Source organism: Vanrija pseudolonga, chromosome 5, assembly GCF_020906515.1.
Source record: "Vanrija pseudolonga chromosome 5, complete sequence".
NCBI classification, from domain to species: Eukaryota; Fungi; Basidiomycota; class Tremellomycetes; order Trichosporonales; family Trichosporonaceae; genus Vanrija; species Vanrija pseudolonga.
This window is the reverse complement of record NC_085853.1, coordinates 2463562-2481770: the sequence shown is the minus strand read 5'-3', so window position 1 is coordinate 2481770 and position 18209 is coordinate 2463562. Positions and strand designations below refer to the sequence as shown.

Genomic DNA, 18209 nt, shown 5'->3' with positions numbered 1-18209 from the left:
ACCTCAATGCTATGCGTGCATGCAGTCCAACAACACTTCCCTATGCTATTACTTCTTTCCGATGCCATGCTATTAAATGCCGAGCGGCACCCCTCCCCCTCTCTCTAATGTTACAACGGTCCGTGTATGTTGACAGGATCTCAAAGGCCTTCCTCGCGCAAGCGAAGCATCAAGCCGCCGTAGAACCGGGCGAGATCAAACTTCTCGCGGACAATCTTCTTGCCGGCATGCTCCTTGGTCGCGTCGGCCATCTGGTGCGTCTTCTCGTCCTGCTTCTTGTCGCCGGGGAAGAGGTCGCCGACCCAGTCGATCAACTGGCCGACCTGGGCGAGGTCCCACGAGTCGTTACTGCGCTTGGGACGCTCCGAGACGGGGCTCATGGCTCTCGCCGTGGCGAGGTCGCGCTTGTGCTGCGCGGGGTCGAGCTGCTGATCCCGTCTGCCGGTGGGCACCTCGACGCCCTCGCCTGTTGCGCAAGCCTCGCCGGCGCCGTTGGGTCCGTCTCGCAGCCCCAGAGCACCGCCGACACCGCCCTGCCAGTCCCAGCCGCCGGGCTTGGTCTCGTCTGGTCTGCCCGTGGGCGCGTCACGAAGCGAGCCGCCCTGGGGCCAGAGACCGCCCTCGCCGCGCAGGTCCCAATGGTGGCACCCGTCGACGACGCCCATGAAGTCGCCCCACTTGGCCGAGGCGACCGACACGAGGCCGTCGTTGCCCTGGTAGTGCTGTCCCGGAATCGTTTCTCCAGCGGGGAAGCCCTTCTCGGCGGCGGAATCCAGCACGAGCTTGGGGAACCACAATGGGTGCAGAACCGACATTTTGGCCAAGCGTCCAGCCACCGACATGTACTTGACGTTGGGGTCATCGGGTGTGGACGGGTTGAAAACGTCGCGGAGGTACGAGGTCGTGAGGTTGGAGTAGGCGGGCGAGTCGAAGATCTTGAGCAGGTAGTTTGTGAGGCCAGAGGTGAAGGATGCGAGGGTGTCGGGCTGGCCACCGCCGGCCTTTGCCTTGCCGGCGCTGTCACGGATGAGGAGGGGCGAGTCGAGCGAGAAGGGGAGTTGCGGGGGGCTTCCCGAGCCCGAGTGTTCCGTGCCGACGCCAATGTTGGCGGCGCACCAGTCCATGAACGGCGAGCCGCGGTGTGGCGTCGCAATCGTGGTGAGGCTGAGTGGCTTGTATTCCGTCGGCTTGATTGTGGATATCAGGTGCCGGGCGTCCAGTCCACCCATGCTGTGGGCGACAAAGTTGACGCCGACGCCTTTGGGCAAGTACGACTTGAGGAATGCGTGCATCTGTTCTGCGCGTTCTTGAATCGAGCCAGTGCTGCAAGGAGTGTCAGTGGGTGCAATGATGGTTGTCCGGTCCAGGCACAAGCACATGTGCACCACGTTGTACGGCACTCCGGCCGAAATTCAACGCGGCAAAGATGTGCGATGTGCGACGCGCGCCGAAACTCACCCTTTGACGCCAACGACTACAACCTTGGCACCCATGCGGTCGCGGAGGACATCGAGCACCGAAGCCCAGTAGTGGAGCTTGAGCGACGGGAACAGTGGGATAGGCGTAGCCGTGGAAAAGCCGTAGAGACCTGTGCGGAGCGTTAGTAACCGCCCGTCGTCGTTCCACCAAGGCCCCATGACGACCACGACAACGACAACGCACCGTGGCACAGCACAATGATCTCGCGCGGGGGCTGCATCGCGCCGGGGAGGAAGGCGCGCTGGTCGTTCATGAGGCGGTAGATCTCGGTATGGTCCTGGGGTGTGAGGCTGGGTTGTTGTGGTGGGCGGGCGGGTCCCTCTGCCGGGTCCGTATTGGGCGGGAGGCCGATCTCGGCCTCTGGCGGGGGTGCGAGGCGTTCTGCGACGGAGCGCCTCGGCGACGTCGTGCGCACCTTTTGGCGTGCGCCGCCGCCCATCTCGTCCTCGTCGAGCGCGGCGTGCATCGCTGGCGCGGCGGCAAACCGGCGCAAGCGGGGCGCGTAGATGAGCTGAGCGGCCTTTGCCTGGGCTGCGCGACGGCGCGCCTCAAAGCCGGGGGCGGTTTCGAGCCACCACTGCAGGAGGTAGCGCGCTACTTGGATGTAGCGGAACGGCGAGAGCGTCGCGGGCATGGTGGCGAAGTGTGCTGGGTGGGTGGCGGTGCGTGTGCGTAAGCCGGCCAAGTCGGCGATGGAGTGGAGCGGAGCTTGGGCGGGGGAGCGGTGGCGGAGGTGGTAGGGAGGGAGGGGGCAGCCAGCGAGCTCGGTGTGAGTGATGATGGGATGCGCGCTGGTGCCCTAGTGATGTGTGTGTGATGCCAGTGAGTGTGGGGGAGGAGTGTTGTTGTTGATGTTGTTGATGTTGTGGCTGGGTGTTGTTGGCGGTTGCTGGGGTGGTGCTTTGTTGACTTTAATAGTCAACCCACTCTACAGTGCACATGACTTGTCCACGTTGGATGATGACTGCTGGGGAATAAGGGGCAGCCAGCGGTGCAGTGGAGCCAATTCCTAATCGGGAATTAGCCTCGGCAATTAGTAAAAACACCCTCCCGCATAAACCCGATTAACGGCATCAAATATCCATTAGCTTTGCGCACCACACGTTCCCTGTCGCCGCCCACGTTCAACTTTTGTTGGGGCTGCAGGGTGAAAGTGACGCACAGACGCCGAGTAAGGCCACGTGGCTGGGTTTCCCACGGTAGTAGTCACCCCGTGACAGATCTGGACTACGTGGCGAATTTGCTTCCGCCGTCACTCGTAGCACCCTACCGACGCGCTGCGCGTGAAAAAAGGCGCGGCGAGGAACGAAAACAGGGGCACGCGGGGCAAAGACAAGAACTGGGACGACGACAGAGGCGACGACGACGGCAGCGGCAGCGAGGGTGCACAGGCAGCATGACGAGAGAGAGAGCAGGACGAGGACAAGGAAGGGTCTGAGATGCATCGCCAAGGCCCCAAACTGTCCTTGTTGATGGGCCGGCCAGATTCGATCGAGGGGCACGCAAGCAAGCAAGGCTCGGTCAGAAAAACAAGCTACGGGTTGCAGTGTTGTGGCCGACGTAGCCGTTGAGGGCTGCGGGCTGCGATGCGCGCCACGACGGGCACGGCACGATGGCAGTGTTTTGGTTGTCGCACTTGTACCTCGCCTTGCATCTCATTTACATCGCACCGCATCGTTGTTGCTGCATCGACGACACATCGACACGCACGACACGCAGCTTGCACCCTCTTCGTCCTCGCCATCACTCGTTTGGTGATCAGTCAGTCACTTTTGCCCTCTTCGGCCCCCGCGCGTGCCCCGTTCCCCGCCGCAGCCTCGCCTCGTCGGTCGCGCCTCGCCTCGCCCTGCAACCGCCAAGCACCGCATTTGCACCACCACCACCACCCACCACACGAGACGTAAATCAACCTCGTCGTCTCCTCTTCTTCTTGCTCCTCTTCTCTCTCTCTCCTCTCCTCCTCTTCCTCCCTTTGCTCTCTACAGAGCCGCGACGAACTGTAGCCTTCGACTCCTTCGCCCCGGCTTCGAGATCGTCACTGCTGCACCGCGCTCGCGCCCCCTCGCCACACGACATTCATTCATAACCACCCCCTCGCCTTCCCCATCACAACCCCATCACACATCTCACCACCACCACCACCATCATGCGCTTCTCCATCGCCCTCGCACTCGCGCCGCTCCTCGCCCTCCCGGCCCTCGCGGCGTCAGTGTGCAACGGCGACGCGTCGCTCTGCACCCGCCTCTACTCCAACGTCACGTACATTGGCGCCCACGACTCGTACGCCGTCGGCCAGAGCATCACCGACAACCAGGACAAGGATGTGACGGCGCAGCTGGTGAGTGGGGCTGCAGGGGGTGTTGGTGGTGGACGTGTCTCGGGCTAGCCCCAGACTGCCAATTGCACGCGCCTGACAATTGCCTGTCTGGTCAATTCCGCGTCACGGTGACCACCTACCCTAAACACCATGACACCATGACACCAACCCGCCTTGTTTTGATTGCCAGGGTTGGGTAGTTGCTAACCACCTCGCTCCCTCGCTCAGAACGACGGCATTCGCGCCCTCCAGATCCAGACGCACAACACGTCGAGCGGCATCCACCTGTGCCACACGTCGTGTGCGCTCCTCGACGCCGGCCTCCTGTCAGACTACCTGACAAAGGTCAAGACGTGGCTCGATGCCAACCCCAACGAGGGTGAGTTTGGGCCCAAGTCACGCCCACTAACCCCCGCAGTCGTCACCCTCGTCCTCGTCAACATTGACAACCTCCCCGCTACCGCCTTTGCTTCGGCGTTCCAGACGGCCGGCCTCGACAAGAAGAGCTTCGTCCCCAAGGCCGCCTCCAACACCATCTCGGACTGGCCGACGCTCGGCAGCCTCATCGACGCCGGCACCAACCTCGTCACCTTCCTCAACTACAATGCCGACTTTACCGCTGTCCCGTACCTCATTGACGAGTTCACCAACATGTGGGAGGACGCCTACAACGTTGTCGACCAGGAGTGGGGCTGCGCCGTCAACCGCTCGAGCAACACTGGCCCCTCGCCCAACCAGAAGATGTACATGATCAACCACTTCCTCGACAAGACGTGGAACATTCTCGGCAACGTCGCCTTCATCCCCGACAAGGACAAGCTCAACGAGACCAACGCGGCTACCGGCCCCGGCTCGATCGGCTTCCACGTCAACAACTGCGTCCTGCTCTACCAGCGCAACCCCAACATTATCCTCCTCGACTACTATGACAGCAACGGCAACGCGCCGTTTGTTGCCGCTGCCCAGCTCAACGGCGTCGCCGCGCCCACGAACTCTATCACCCCCGGCAGCATCAGCGCAACGGGCAGTGCTGGTGCTAGCGGCACTGGCCCGGCCAGCCCCTCCATGTCGGTGTCGTCCAACAAGCCCGGCGCCGCCATGGGCGCCACGCCTGCGGGCCTCGGCCTTGTCGTCGCCATCGTCGGCGTTGCCATCAGCGCCGTGCTGGTTTAAGCGTCGGCGCCAGAGCGGCACACACATTGCCGCGAGAGCGTCAGCAGCTGGCCTCGGCGCTCCACGCCGCGCCAAGCTGGCCTGCTGCGGCGTCCTTCACATGGACTTTGTAGCCATGTATGTTATCATTGTTGCATCGACGAGCCGAGCGTCCTCGCGACGCGAGGGCGCGAGGCGTAAGGCCGAGGATGAGTTACGATTTTGTTTCTTTCTACTGTGGCGAGGCACACGACATGCCCAGCCACCAAGCCACCGAGCCCCCTGCCGCCCAGATGAAGTATACATGTGTAGAATGCAGTGTAACAATGCTAGTAGTGTTGAATTGAACAGGGCCAAGCGATGCACAGTCACGCCGATGCGACTGCGCGGCTTGGCCACTTGGCCGCCTCGGCGCCACGCCACGCCGAGGCTAGACGCCAAACAGGGCGCGCACCTCGTCCCCGCCTTCGGGCAGCGCCTCGAAACACGTCCCAAGGCGCGGGTCGGCGCGGAACACGAGCACGGGGGGCGCGGGTTCGGAGGGTTCGGAGGGCGTGGCGGAGAGGACGGTGGAGCCGGGGGAGGGGGGCACCGAGGCGCGGACCTAGGGGGGTCAGCTTGTCTCCGGCTCACGGCGGCGTACCGAGGCCGGCGGCGCTGGCGAGTAGAGCTCTCGGCGCGGCGATTCTAGCGCGCCAAGTGTGCCCTTAACTTGCAACGGCTGAGGACGACGCCGGGGCGTGTCCGCCGCCGTGATGGTCGCGCTCGACGCCGAGGCCGACTCGGCGGTCGTGGAGCGCATCTCGCGGGGCGTAGGGGCGGGCATGGCGGGCATGGCGGGTTGTGGGGGGTGGGGGGTGGGCGAGCGGTGAGGGGTAGGTCTTGGGCTCGGCGTCGGCGTCGTGCTTGGTGCGTCGGGCTGTCGCGGCGTCTTGGAGTCGATGTTGTTGTTGTTGTCAAGTCGAGTTCGAGGTCATTGTCGTTGATCAGATCTTGTTGTCGAACTTACCTCGGCGGGATCAATTCCACGTGGCGCCACAAGTGACGACGCCGACCACCACCACCTCGACAAGGGATCGAGATTACAACCTTGCATCGACACCGTCGCTCGCTCGTCGCTCCGCTCCTCGACTCGACCGACTCGCACGATGGACCCATCAGCAGCGCCCATCTCCAAATCCCAGTTCTCGCCGGCCGCGTCGGCGCTGTATCCCCCCAGCGCGACGCACAACACGAGCGTGATTGGGAGTGTTGCGACGGTGAGTTGGAACGAACGCACGCGGCAACGCGAGCGCAGCGAGCGTGCCGCCGCGTGAGCGAAGCAGGAGGTAGCGTGCTTGCGCTGGCTGTGGTTTGCGCAAGCCTGCAGGCGGGCCCGTCGCCCGTTCGCCTGCAACAACGCACCTCCCACCTTCCTCCCCCGGCCCGCCCGCCCCACCCCGCGCGCGCGACTCGGCTAACACGCGCAGCTCACAGCGTGCTTCTCGGGCGCGATAGCCGGCATCCTCGGCCTGACAAACCTGACCGGCTTTGCGCTGTACCTCGCGACGGCGGTCGCGACGGGCGTGACGGTCGCCGCGGTCAAGTGCAACTTTGACGTGGGCAAGTACTCGCCCCAGGCGCACTCGGACGCGGGGCCGCAGGGCGCCGTTGTCGTGGCCTCGTGGAAGGGCTGGGTCGAGCTCATGGGCCTTGGGCAGGAGAATCTGCTCGGGTTCTTGTTGTTCTGGATTGGCGGGTATGCTTTGATTCATGGTGAGTGCGCTTTTGGGGGTGGGGCTGACGGACAGTGTATGACTAGTGGGACGGCGATGTATAGACGGTTTAACAGTGGTTCATGGCGTGCGGCAGAGCTGGTCTCGGCGCGCCAGTCCTCGTGGCGCTGCTGGGCAGTCGCAGAAACTCGTTTGCGGCACGAGCTGCTGGCTCGGGGTACATGAAGGAGGCGCGCATGACTGGGGGCACCAGGGAGGTGTATTGCTCTGGTGATGCGGTGTGGATGAGGTGAGGCCAAGAGCGGTGGTAACACTAGAAATGAGGTGCTCGTGAGGTGGTCCTGCTGGATATGGTTGTGGCATAGTGTTGCTGGTGCTGCCTTGTTAGAAGCAGCAGTCGGCTTGCCGGCAATGATGACCATGCTCGTGGGTGGGGTTTGTACCCCCCGGCCTGGCCGGTTGGAGCCGATCAGTCGAGTTGGGTGGGTGGTGGTGACTGCCGACTGACGAGGCATCCCTCGACGCTTATCCTTACTTAGACGCTGTTAGATGCCATATCAGATCAGACGCATCACCGGCTGTCGACGGCGACGACGGCGTTGTGACGTGAGATGCGTAGTCAGTCGTTGCCGCCGGTATTGGAGGCATTGGGCCGGCAGGCAGGCAGCTGGGGCAGACGGCGATGGCGTCGGCATCTCGGCTCTGCCGCGATGCGTGCGTTGTGTGCAGCAGGCCTGACGGGCTAGCAGCAGCATGCATGTGTCCACCACGCTCCGGATGTACTAGACGCGTCTCGTAGGCAATCGGCTGCTCCGCGCCGTGAATAGAGTGTGCACAAAGTGCTGACAGTGGTGCAGTCACGTAAGATGGCTGACAGTGGTCGCTGGCTGGCTGTGGCTCCTCCCCGCCGGCCGGCAACTGGCCACACCCGACTTTATAAGAGCCCGGCAGCCGGCAAGTCACACCGCGCCGACTCCCACTAGCAGCATCTGGCCCCCACAACTCTAGCCGTCGTCGTCGCTCACACTTTCTTCACACTCACTCGCACGACAGTTGCATTGCATCGTTAGCATCGACAACACACACACCATGGCAGTACCCGGAACCCGCACAAAGGACGGCCAGGCGTACGGCGACGTCCGCGCGCCCCTCTCGCTCGACAAGCTGCAGCCCTTCTTGGAGAAGAATGTCAAGGGCTTTGCGGGGCCGATTACCGTCAAGCAGTTCGGGGTAAGTGTGCAACGAGAGCGAGTGTCGCGAGGGGCACGAGGTTGTGCGACGCCGGGCGGGCGGGAGCACGCCGGCTGCGATGGCGCCGAGAGGCTGGCCGCCGGGTCGACACACCCGCGGCGGCGCGTGACCCTGCGATCACCGCCGTGCCGGCTGTCGGCTGCCGTGGGCTTGCAGCGAGGACCGGTTCACAAGCCACCGGACAAGCTGGTAGAACGCCGTCGGCTCAGGCAAGCCCAACGGCAGCGTGCAGCTACGCCGATGCCGACGTCAACGCCGCACCCGCGGCTCAACCCCCCCCCCCATCACACCACACCCACTAACACGCCCCAGTTCGGCCAGTCGAACCCAACGTACCTCCTCCAGACCCCGAACAAGAGCTACGTGCTCCGCCGCGCGCCGCTCGGCCCGCTCCTGTCCAAGACGGCGCACCGCGTCGACCGCGAGTTCCTCATGCTCGAAGCGCTCAACAAGTTCAACGAGCGCCTGCCCAAGGACACGCCCCCGGAGCGCTTCGTGCCCGTCCCGCAGGTGTACGCGCTCTGCATGGACCCCGAGGTTGCCGGGTCGCCGTTCTACATTATGGAGTTTTTGAAGGGAAGGATCTTTACGGATGTGCAGATTCCCGACTTGCCCAAGGAGGAGAGGTTTGCGTGGTGAGTTGCGACGAGCGCCGCGGAGCGAACGCGACGCCGCGAGCCGAGGGGCGCCGGTGCCACCGTGTGGCGTTCTTCACGTCACTTCGGCGCCGATCTCATCAGCCATCGCCCGTGCCCGTCCCCGTCCCCGTCACGTCCCCCGTCCCTCGCTCACACACCCCCAGCTGGCGCTCCGCCGTCCAGGCCCTCGCGCTCCTCGGCTCGATCCCCATCTCGGCGCTCGGCCTCCCGGCCTCGTTCGCCCCCGACCCGATCAAGAAGCCCTACTTCCCGCGCCAGGTCGTCGGCATGCACCGCGTCTCGGACGCGCAGTCCAAGGCTCCAGTTCCCTCCAACCCAGGCGGTATCCTCGGCGACGTTGTCCACGCCGACGAGCTGTGGCCCTACTATGAGCAGGGCTCCAAGACGGTGTCGGCCGCCGAGGTCAAGCACGGCGCGTCGCTCGTCCACGGCGACTACAAGCTCGACAACCTCGTCTTCCACCCCACCGAGCCGCGCGTCATCGGCATCCTCGACTGGGAGCTGTGCACGCTCGGCTCGCCGCTCGCCGACCTCGGCAACATGCTCATCCCCTTCTCGTTCCCGCCCGTGTCGGACGAGGACCGCCGCGAGCTCACCAAGAAGTCGAGCGGCACGTCCAACCTCGTTCTTGGCCTCAAGGGCCTGCCGTCGAGCCAGACGGGCATCCCTACGTCCGACGTGCTCGAGCAGTGGTGGGTCGCGGGCATGAACGAGGGCTACCTCTGGCACGCGTCCGAGGCGAACCGCTCGCGCGAGGCGCTCGCCGGCCGCGTCCCCGGCCCTGTGCCCGCCCCTCGCCAGTGGCCCACGCAGCGCTTCGAGTGGGTCCGCTCCTGGATGCTCTTCCGTCTGGCGATCATCGCCCAGGGTATCGCCGCTCGTGCCGCCCTCGGCCAGGCAAGCAGCGCGCACGCGTCGCCTGATCGCGCGCCGTTCGACTTTTTCGGAAAGATGGCATACCAGGCCAAGGGACAGCCAGAGGTCACCGTGGCCAAGCTCTAGGGTGGTGGTGTGGTGTGATATGACTAGGAATGCATGTAAAGTGTAGAAGTGTAATGGGTGGGCGGGGGTGTAATACATATGGCGGAGGAATTGAGGGGGCGACGATTGCTGGGGGAGCGGCAGTGGGTGGGCGAGGGGATCGACAGGTCCTATCAGGACGAGGCAGCCAGCTCCCCACAATCCGGCAGGATCTCGAGCATACGCAACTGAGACCACGTGCTTGCTGTGTTGCCTGGTCGCCTAGTTACTGGTAGCATGGTAGCACATGCATGTCGGCCAATGTAGGTGGGGTGGGAACTCGTTGCCTCCAGAAGCCGACGAGTGCCAGCGGCCGAGTGATGGTGGTGCCTGCCGAGTGCCAAAGATAGTTTTCCAGTTCTGTTCGCGTCGAGCGAGCAAACAGGCGAGGTGTGGCAGAACTCGCCTCACTCGCGCCTCAGAACATGCATGCATGCACTGTCGTTGTCTAGTCCCCGGCCAAGTGCGGTGAGATCTGCGCATGCAGCTCGGCACGGCGTGCGGCACGCCCCGCACCCGGCCGCGGAAAGTCCAGCTCGCCTGCGCCCGCAACAGGCGAATTGCGCCAGGCGAGGAATGTGGCCGCTGCCGCCGCCGCTCCACAAGGCATGCGGCGGTGTGCTTGTTGCGTGCCACATGAGTCTGTCTGCTTGCGCTGCTGCACTCCGCCACGCCCACGCCTCCATGCCATGCCATGCCATGCCAGCGGGTTCGGTCGGGGTCGACGCGAGCGAGCGAGCGAGCGAGAAACACATAGCCCGCGGAATGGTACTGCTCAATGCGTTGTCGAGAGAGCCGCCGCCGCGGCTGTTGGGTGTTGCGAGTCCAGACGGAGGCTACTGTATGCGTACTGTAGTGGTGCGTGCGTCGTGGGCTGGCGCTGAATGGGTGGCAGCCAGCCAGCGGCGCTGAAACACACTCACTGTTTCAGTGCGCTGTGCGACCGGGTGAAACATGTCGCTGCCGGTGCAAGTGCAACGCGAGTGCATAGTGCAAGACTACATACATGGTGCGAGCATAGTGCATACGTAGTGCGAGCGTAGGGCACGGCCGCCGTGACGGCGTTGACACCCGCGCGCGCGCGGAGAGTCCGCTGCTGAGGCTAGGGGTGGGCATGGTCGCCGATTGAGGTTCAGTCTCAGAGGGAGGGAAAGGGGAAGGGGTAGGAGTATTCTCTGAGAGCATTCACTGCAGACATGGTGTCGGGAGGAGGTGGCAGGTGATGCGAGAGCGCGGGGGAGGATCATGGGATGATTGCAGGCCACGAGTCGCGTACGGCCATGACACCGGCGCGATGCTGCCTGCCCGTGGTGCAACCGCCCATATAAGTGGCTGCAGTGAGCCGCTCGGACATGGGCTGAATACCCCACAGTGGTACGTGTACGCCCTCTGCAAAAGCATCACCTGGGACTTGATAGCGCGGAGGGGGTGCAGGCCGTTGAATGACAAGTTCACACTCACACTGTGGTCCGCCTGGCGTGCGCCGACGGCGGCGTCAGCGACCAACCGCGCAATTGGAGCGCGCGGACCTTGTGAAATCGAGGGGTGGTGCGCCGCCAAGGTGCCCATGTCGAGGGATGTCGGGGTACATGTGCCGCGCTTCACTTTGCAGCAGGGCCCGCTATCGAGGTGCCCTCCCGGCGGGGTGCCACGGTCGCGTACTCGCCAGCGAGCCCGGTCAAGCATCAAACCGAGTCAAAGACCCCACTGTGCACCGCAGACGATAGTTTGTTCCACAAGGATATTATCAACGTGGCTCAGTGTCTTAGCAGCCCCCAGCTACTGCCCCTCCTCGACGTGGCCATGCCCACCCCACCTCGGTTGCCAGCTCCCCTTCGTTCCTTCTACCCGCCCATCCCCATCCTCCATCATGGGACATGCCCCTGCTCTTTACTTCGCAGTCTAGCTCGAGACGTTCCTGCCTGTACCCCTCTGGATCTGGGATACGGGTGCAGCCGCGCCAATGAATTCGCGGTCGTCGCCGCGAAGGCGGGTATTGCGAGCGATCCAGTCCGCCCCCAACATCGCTTTGGAGCGGATATCCTGTCCTAGATGGGGGTCACCTTCGCCCTGGTACACCCGCACTGATGTAGGTGCATTGTTGAACCGCGGACAGCTGGGGACAGGAGGCCGGAGTGGATGGCGAGGTGACATCGCCACTCTGGCAGTGCCACCCTATTCAGTCCCCCCGGTACATTCCCCACCAACACGCGGTGCGCAGCCTAGGCAGTCATCCTGCACCCGTCTCACCGTCGTCACTTAGTGTCGTTAATCATGAACCAGGCGCATCGTTGACTCGGTACCATTCACCTTCACTCACGCACGACCAGTAACGACAATTTACGCGATGCGAGGCGGCGGTGTGGGTAGCGTTGGGCGGTGGTGCGGTCGTGGTCGCACCTTGGGGTGGTGAGAACGGCGCGGAATTGGGCTAGGTGTCGGCGACACAGTGTCGTCCCTTGACCCGGTGGGATGATCCACGACTCCTTGGAGCCGACACAACCTCGCACGACAAGCCCATGCTCGGAAAACAAATTACTGGGGAGCACCGCGTCGGGCCGGGTACGGCGCGCGGCGCTCAGTGTGCCGCTCGTCGCGGCGAAAGTGGCGAACGGACCGGCCTCCACTTCGATCGATCCGCAACTCCCCCTCGATTTCGTTTCGCCCAAGACGCATCCCACTCGCCCGAAAGAGGTCCAGAAACCGTGGTTCGGTGACAGACTGGTCCCGCTACAGGATGCAAAGTCGCGCAACGTGCGTGCGGGGGCCGAGTACCCGGTGTGACCGGTAGGATCTGGGCCACCCTCCTCGCCGCCGACGGGCGGGCGGGTTCTCTCGCCGCTCGGTGCGCCGGCAACATGGTCCGTGGGGAGGAAAATAAAATCGTGGGTGGTTTCTGCTCGGCGTGCTCGTGCTCGGTGGGCGGGGTAGACAAGCCCGCGCTGCTTCGAAGGGGGGGGGGTGTGCGTCGGGAGCTGACGAAACAGCTGGTCGGGTGCCGCTGGTGTCGACGCCGCTCCCGTCGACCGGCGTAGCCTGTGACAATCGGGAAAACAAATACCTTCGGTGTCGCGTTGAATGGTCCGCGAACGGCTGTGATGTTGCTCATTGCCCACTGCCAGCCTGGTGATATCCGAGAGCGGCGCGGATTGTCAGCTCCGTCAGGACGCGAGGCGGTGAGTTGTGCCTCCAAACTGTGGGGGCTGGACTGGCCATAAATCCGCATTGGCAAGGTGAGTTCAACGTACAGCTGTGGAGCCCTGGAGTTATGCAGATTATGCCCGGTGTTCAGGAGGAGGGATAGCACGCCAAGTGGCCATCATGCTCAACCTGGAGCGACGTAGAGGCAGGGAGGCGCGCCTCCGCCGGGTTTCGGCCACGCAGTAGAGAGTGAATCCGAGCTCATAAGCGAACGACCGCACGCCAGGCTTGCCAATGCAAATGAGGTCGCTTTTGTTGAGGGCGACCTAACGCGCTGCCCAGAACAATGTCCGCAGGCGGGCTGGGTCGGTCGGGGACGGCATGGCGGGGCAGGTGGTGTCCGACGCGTCCCGCGGGTGATGTCTTGTTCTGGATCGTAACCGCAACCTTGTGCTCGGAAGTTGCAGCCCTCTGTCGAGAGCAGAAGAGGTATCGCTCCAGAACGCGTGCAGCAAAGATCTGTGTGGCAGGGATCAAGTTCGCTCCTGGCTCCGCACCTGGACATCCAGCGTTCGCTGCCCTGCGAACAATCGAAGTCGTAACGGTGGTCCACTCTCTCTGCTCAGATAGCACGAGTTTCAACACTGCGTATTGCGTGAGGCCTTGTACATATCGTCTCCGGGCTGAATCAGTTGTGAATGGACTCTTGTAGCCGACGTTAGAACTTGAGTAGGCGTCCTGCGGTTCGTAACGACGTCCATGGCGCAGACTGCGCCCGCAGCTTTTGAAGAAATCACCGTCGCCGCCACCATGCGAGGTGAGACCAAGCACATTTGATGCAATATAGACGCATCGAAAGAAGCCGCGAGCTGAGCTGGGAGCGCTGCTCGTCACCCCAGACCGCGGCCCGACGCGATCAGAGGCCCCGGACGGTCCAGATCGGCTTCTTGCGTCCTCCCCTCCCGCGTTCTTCACCTCGGGCAAGGCGTGGAATCTTCTCACTTCACCTGCTCCTAGCATCCTTGCGTCTGTGGGGGTGATGGGGAAGCTTGTAGACCCGTCACGAGCCGTTTCGCCGCCGCACGCAGGTGATTGATCCCCTTGCGGTGGAACCCCGATGTCCAGCAAGCAACACCCGCCACTGTCAGTCGTGTACGGCGCTATATCGTCTGCGGCATCTGCCAGTCGCTGCCGATTTGTGTGCGCCCCCCGAGCCTCAGGTACAATCTGATCTGATCTGATATCTGATAGAGCGGAGCTGCCGATCGATCCCCAAGTGTGCCGGTTCCCACGGGCCGGTCGCCACCACCGCTGCGCCCTCGCGACGGACTCGCCGTGTCAATGTCGCACTGGTGCACACCCACTCCCCTGGAGGGTGACCACGCCATTTTGGCTGCGGTGGATTGGGTTGATGGGGCGTTAGGGCGGGCGGCGAATCGAAAGGCTTCGACGACGCCTGTTGGGGGTGCGTCGGATGCTCCGTTCGAGGCAGCTCGGTCCACGACCATGTGTGTTGCTGTTCCACATGACTCCACACGCGGTCAAGTGGTCATTGCGTGAAAGTCGTGCTTTTCAAGGTCAAGCTGAGGTGGGAGCTATGTGAGTGTACGATTGACGAAGCGACTTGCACTCGATGAGACTTGGCGCAGTGACAACCATCCACCCACGCCGCCCTATCTGAGTAGTCAGCTTCGCCGCTCAAACCAGCGTGTTCGCCACTCGCAGCAGCAGGTCAGGTCAGGTGGGGTGGGCAAGAGGTAAGTCTGACCCTAGTCCAGCATCACCAAGGTCTAAAGGATCCAAGACATGCAAGAGAAACGACGCTTCGAGCTTGGCGGCGCGTTATGGTCGCACCGACCAACGCCTGCAAGTCCCCAAGTCCGCGCCACCCACGTGGAATGCTGCGCGACAACAGGCATGTGTCGTTGGAATGTATGACTTCACGGGAATCCGACGGTGGCAATTGGCGCACGACGTCCCGCGCCAGCGACACACTTGCGGGCAAGCGCATTCCACCGAGGTATTCTGTCGGCGCGTGCGGCGCGTGCGCGTGTGAGCGAGCCGCGTTCGGCCGAAGAGAAGGAAGTGCCAAGTCTGAAACTGCAGGTATGTAGTATGTAGTGTACATCGAGTGGTGTGCATCAAGTGGTGTGCATCGAGTGGTGGTGGAGGTGCGTATGAGCAGTGGTGTGTTGCCTATGTATGTCTATCTGCAAATGAGCTGTGCGTCTAGATGTCCGGAAGATGATCTATGATTACAAGACTACTTTGGTGTCGCCACGCCCTTTTCTGTCAGCGCTTTCGGCGTCGACGCGGCGCTGCCCTCCTCGTGCACGATCGCGAGCGCGGGGACGTGGGCCTCGGCCTCGGCCTCGGCAGGCAACGCGCTCTCCTCGTCGGGCAGGTGGCCGCCGCCGTTGTGCCGGTGCCCCGGGGGAGGCTTGTTCACACCCCGGATGCGGTCGACGACAGTCCACGAGCCCGAGAAGAAGACGGGCGGGATGAGCGTGACGATGAAGATGGCAAAACAGAACCAGCAGATGACGGTCCAGCCATTGTGGACGTGGTCGTAGATCTGGCCGCCGATGATTGCGCCGACCGCCGACGACACGGAGAAGGCAATGTTCATGGCCGCGAACTCGTCTGGTCGCTGTCAGTACACAAACCCAACCACAAGGCAAGCAGCACTTACGGATCTCGCTGATGCCCTCCTTTTGCTTGGCGACAATCGCCATTTCCAGGCCGGAGATGGTGTTCATGACCGTCCCGAAGAGGTCTACGCGTGTGAGTTACCGACCCATGACCTTCCACTCACTCATCATGGCAAAGTAGACCATGAAGCCCGCCAAGCTGTTCTTGAGGGTCATGAGCGGGAGCCATGGGATGATCATGAAGAGCGACGGGATGAGCACCCATTCCGAGCCCCACTTGTCTGCCATCCATCCAGCGAGTCCGCCAACGAGCAAAGCCGGAGCAGCGGCAGCCACTAACAGGGTCAGCTCTCATCATTCCTGCCCTTACTCACAATAGATGAGGCCGACAAAGTTGGAGTTCTTGTGCCACACGGACTGAACACGCAGGGTAAGCGTAGGGTCGAGCACGCCGATGATGAGGCCGAAAGTAAACACCATCGTGAAGGCCGCCAGCCCACGCGGCATCTTGGCGAGGGCGACGAGCACTTGGATGGGCGAGAGCTCCTTGGGCTTTGTGTGCGCCGTGCTGGCAGCATCGCTCTCGGCTCCGACAGCGGGCGTGACCGCTGTTGAGGTCGTGGTGGTGGACGGGAGCGGGATGGCCGGCGACGTGGCCGGCGAGGATGCATTCGCCCTCACGCTCGGGACATGCGACACAGTCCTGTGAAGTGACTCGCGTACGTTCTTCTTCTGGGCCTCCCAGCGGGCGTCGCGCTCTGCCAGCGCGCCGAACTTCTTCTTCTTGGGCTCGACGACGAGCAGACGCGCGATGAGGTCGACGCCGAGGAGGATGATGCAGAAGATGAAGGGCGCATGCCACCCCAGGTTCTGGTACAGCGCGCCTCCGATCGGCGGAGCGACGGTTACGCCGATGGCGACACCAGAGAAGGCGATGCCCAGGTTGGTGCCGAGGTTCTTGGGGTCAATGTTCTCGCAGATGAGCGCGAACCCGACTGTCCAGACGACGGACGAGCACGCGCCCTGGAGGACTCGCGAGACGACCATTGTCCAGTAGGGCTTGGCGACCATGAAGAGCACGAACGAGGCCTCCATGATCAGCACGGCAATGACGAGCGGTAGCCGCCGGATAGGGTACCGGTGGAAGAAGTACGCCACGGGGAAGGTCGAGATGAAGATGCCGGCCGAGTAGGCGAAGAGGAGCCACGACGTCAGGCCCGACACGTTCTTGTGCCCCAGGTCCTGGAGGTGGTACGGGATGACGGGGACGATGATGGAGAATGAGAGGATATCGGAGAAGGTGCCGAGTGTGACCACCGCGGTGATGTACCACGATGCTGAGCGCCACTGCACGGGTCAGTGTACACCTGTAGCATATAACCTACCTTGTAGCCCCACGGCAGTTTGCCGGGCGTCTCCTCGACGGGCGACGGAGCGGCGACCTGCTTGTCCGCCTCGTTTGGTGTGACAGCCTTGTCCGACTCATTTGGCGAAACGGCCTTGTGCACCTCGGTCGTCACGGCGATCGTTTCGGCGGGCGATGGGTTCGGGTCGTGGTGGTGGTGGTGGTATCCATCAATCGCGCCCTCGACCATGCCTGCTCTTGATGCTTGCATGGTGGTGGGTGTGGTGGTGCTGGTGCAGGCTGCTTGGGGGCTGGGGGTGGGCGAGGAGTCACTGTTGTTTTTAATGACTATGCCACACGGGACACGACGCGGTGAGCCAACAATGACGCGCGCTCAACACAGCAGATGCGCAGTCTCTCGCGCAAGGATACGCGGTGGGCGGTGGGCGGTGGTGGTGCAGATCGCCAGAGTGAGACGACGTGCCTGCCCTTGTGTGCCGTTTGCAGACCTGCCAAGGTGTGGGAAGATGACGGATCGCCCTGAGGTGCGGGGGTAGGTGGGGGGGGGGGGGGGGGGGGGTCACTTGGCAGCCAGAGCACAAATAACAACGACGCGGCTTATAAGTTCCCAGCGGCGACGCGGCACAATGACTCCCTTCTCAAGGATTGCGCTATTCCTGCCAAACGCTGCGAAGCAGATGACGAGGAGTCAGCAAGGACGACGGTGACCGCCTGAAGGCGCCAAGGCGCGGAGAGGAGGGCAACAGCAGCAGGGGGGGTGTCGAGCGGAGATCAAGGCGAGCAAACGGTGGTAAGCGGCCGCCCTTCCCTCGACCCGACGATCACGGGGGACTCACCTCGGAGCTACGGGTGGAGCGGCGCGCTGCCTGTCCAGCTTGATTTCCAGGATGGGCTGAACTGACGCCCGGGAGCGAGATGGCGCGCGGGCGATGATCAGCGTGCGTAGTAAGCAGCGGCACGTTGAGAGTCAGCTGGCAGCGGCAAGGAGACCAGCTGTGACGACTAGACTGGCTCTAGCGTGTCGCGGGGCCGGTCGTCGTGCTTGCGTGCGTGCTCGAGAAGACGGGAGGGAGGGAGGAGCAATGCAGCGGGCTCCTCGACTCGAGAGGGGGTGCATGCACATGGTGTCGATGGCTCCTTCCTGACTCCCTTGCCTCGCTCGGAAGGGCAAAAGCAAAGGTCACGTCAAGGGAAAGTTGCGGAGAAAAATGTCCGTGTCCGCCTTGGAGCTCGTATCAGAATGCCGACAAGTCATGCGTTCTGACGAGCCGCGAGCCACAGCCGAGGAATGTGCAAGGGCAACAACAACAGACATTGTTTGTCGGGCGGCATCGTGATCCCCGCACTCATAGCGTCATGATGGGGTGCTCGACTTGGCATCATCGGCTACGGGGTTCGCTTTCGAAACAGCCGTAGTTGTTGGTTGGAGGTCAGTGTGTGTGTGTGGTGGCTGACCTT

The 18209-nt window shown here is 63.0% G+C and overlaps 6 protein-coding genes across 6 annotated transcripts; 3 read left to right on the top strand and 3 right to left on the bottom strand.

The window, feature by feature from the left end:
• Nucleotides 1–3: 3 nt before the first annotated feature.
• On the bottom strand, nucleotides 4–2374 carry TGL2_1 (Lipase 2). The gene is made up of 3 exons (XM_062774196.1): nucleotides 1663–2374; nucleotides 1459–1588; nucleotides 4–1323 (listed from the first exon to the last, which is right to left on the bottom strand). The coding sequence occupies exons 1-3, from the start codon at nucleotides 2111–2113 to the stop codon at nucleotides 141–143; spliced, it is 1764 nt and encodes a 587-aa protein (XP_062630180.1). The 5' UTR covers nucleotides 2114–2374; the 3' UTR covers nucleotides 4–140.
• Nucleotides 2375–3148: 774 nt separating this feature from the next.
• On the top strand, nucleotides 3149–5470 carry ARB_04618 (PI-PLC X domain-containing protein 1). The gene is made up of 3 exons (XM_062774195.1): nucleotides 3149–3817; nucleotides 4025–4175; nucleotides 4215–5470. Exons 1-3 carry the CDS (start codon nucleotides 3626–3628, stop codon nucleotides 4967–4969), a joined length of 1098 nt encoding a protein of 365 aa, XP_062630179.1. The 5' UTR covers nucleotides 3149–3625; the 3' UTR covers nucleotides 4970–5470.
• LOC62_05G007673 (uncharacterized protein) lies at nucleotides 5379–5798 on the bottom strand (the record flags this gene model as incomplete). Its single annotated transcript, XM_062774194.1, has 2 exons — nucleotides 5592–5798; nucleotides 5379–5552 (listed from the first exon to the last, which is right to left on the bottom strand). The coding sequence occupies exons 1-2, from the start codon at nucleotides 5781–5783 to the stop codon at nucleotides 5379–5381; spliced, it is 366 nt and encodes a 121-aa protein (XP_062630178.1). The 5' UTR covers nucleotides 5784–5798.
• A 259-nt stretch (nucleotides 5799–6057) lies between these two features.
• On the top strand, nucleotides 6058–6782 carry LOC62_05G007672 (uncharacterized protein). The gene is made up of 3 exons (XM_062774193.1): nucleotides 6058–6207; nucleotides 6418–6703; nucleotides 6739–6782. Exons 1-3 carry the CDS (start codon nucleotides 6097–6099, stop codon nucleotides 6747–6749), a joined length of 408 nt encoding a protein of 135 aa, XP_062630177.1. The 5' UTR covers nucleotides 6058–6096; the 3' UTR covers nucleotides 6750–6782.
• Nucleotides 6783–7638: 856 nt separating this feature from the next.
• On the top strand, nucleotides 7639–9629 carry IBR3 (putative acyl-CoA dehydrogenase IBR3). The gene is made up of 3 exons (XM_062774192.1): nucleotides 7639–7893; nucleotides 8227–8549; nucleotides 8717–9629. The coding sequence occupies exons 1-3, from the start codon at nucleotides 7753–7755 to the stop codon at nucleotides 9573–9575; spliced, it is 1323 nt and encodes a 440-aa protein (XP_062630176.1). The 5' UTR covers nucleotides 7639–7752; the 3' UTR covers nucleotides 9576–9629.
• A 5241-nt stretch (nucleotides 9630–14870) lies between these two features.
• SPCC18.02_1 (putative MFS-type transporter2) lies at nucleotides 14871–17223 on the bottom strand. The gene is made up of 5 exons (XM_062774191.1): nucleotides 16771–17223; nucleotides 15760–16732; nucleotides 15550–15720; nucleotides 15427–15510; nucleotides 14871–15377 (listed from the first exon to the last, which is right to left on the bottom strand). Exons 1-5 carry the CDS (start codon nucleotides 16999–17001, stop codon nucleotides 14998–15000), a joined length of 1839 nt encoding a protein of 612 aa, XP_062630175.1. The 5' UTR covers nucleotides 17002–17223; the 3' UTR covers nucleotides 14871–14997.
• Between the last annotated feature and the right edge of the window lie 986 nt (nucleotides 17224–18209).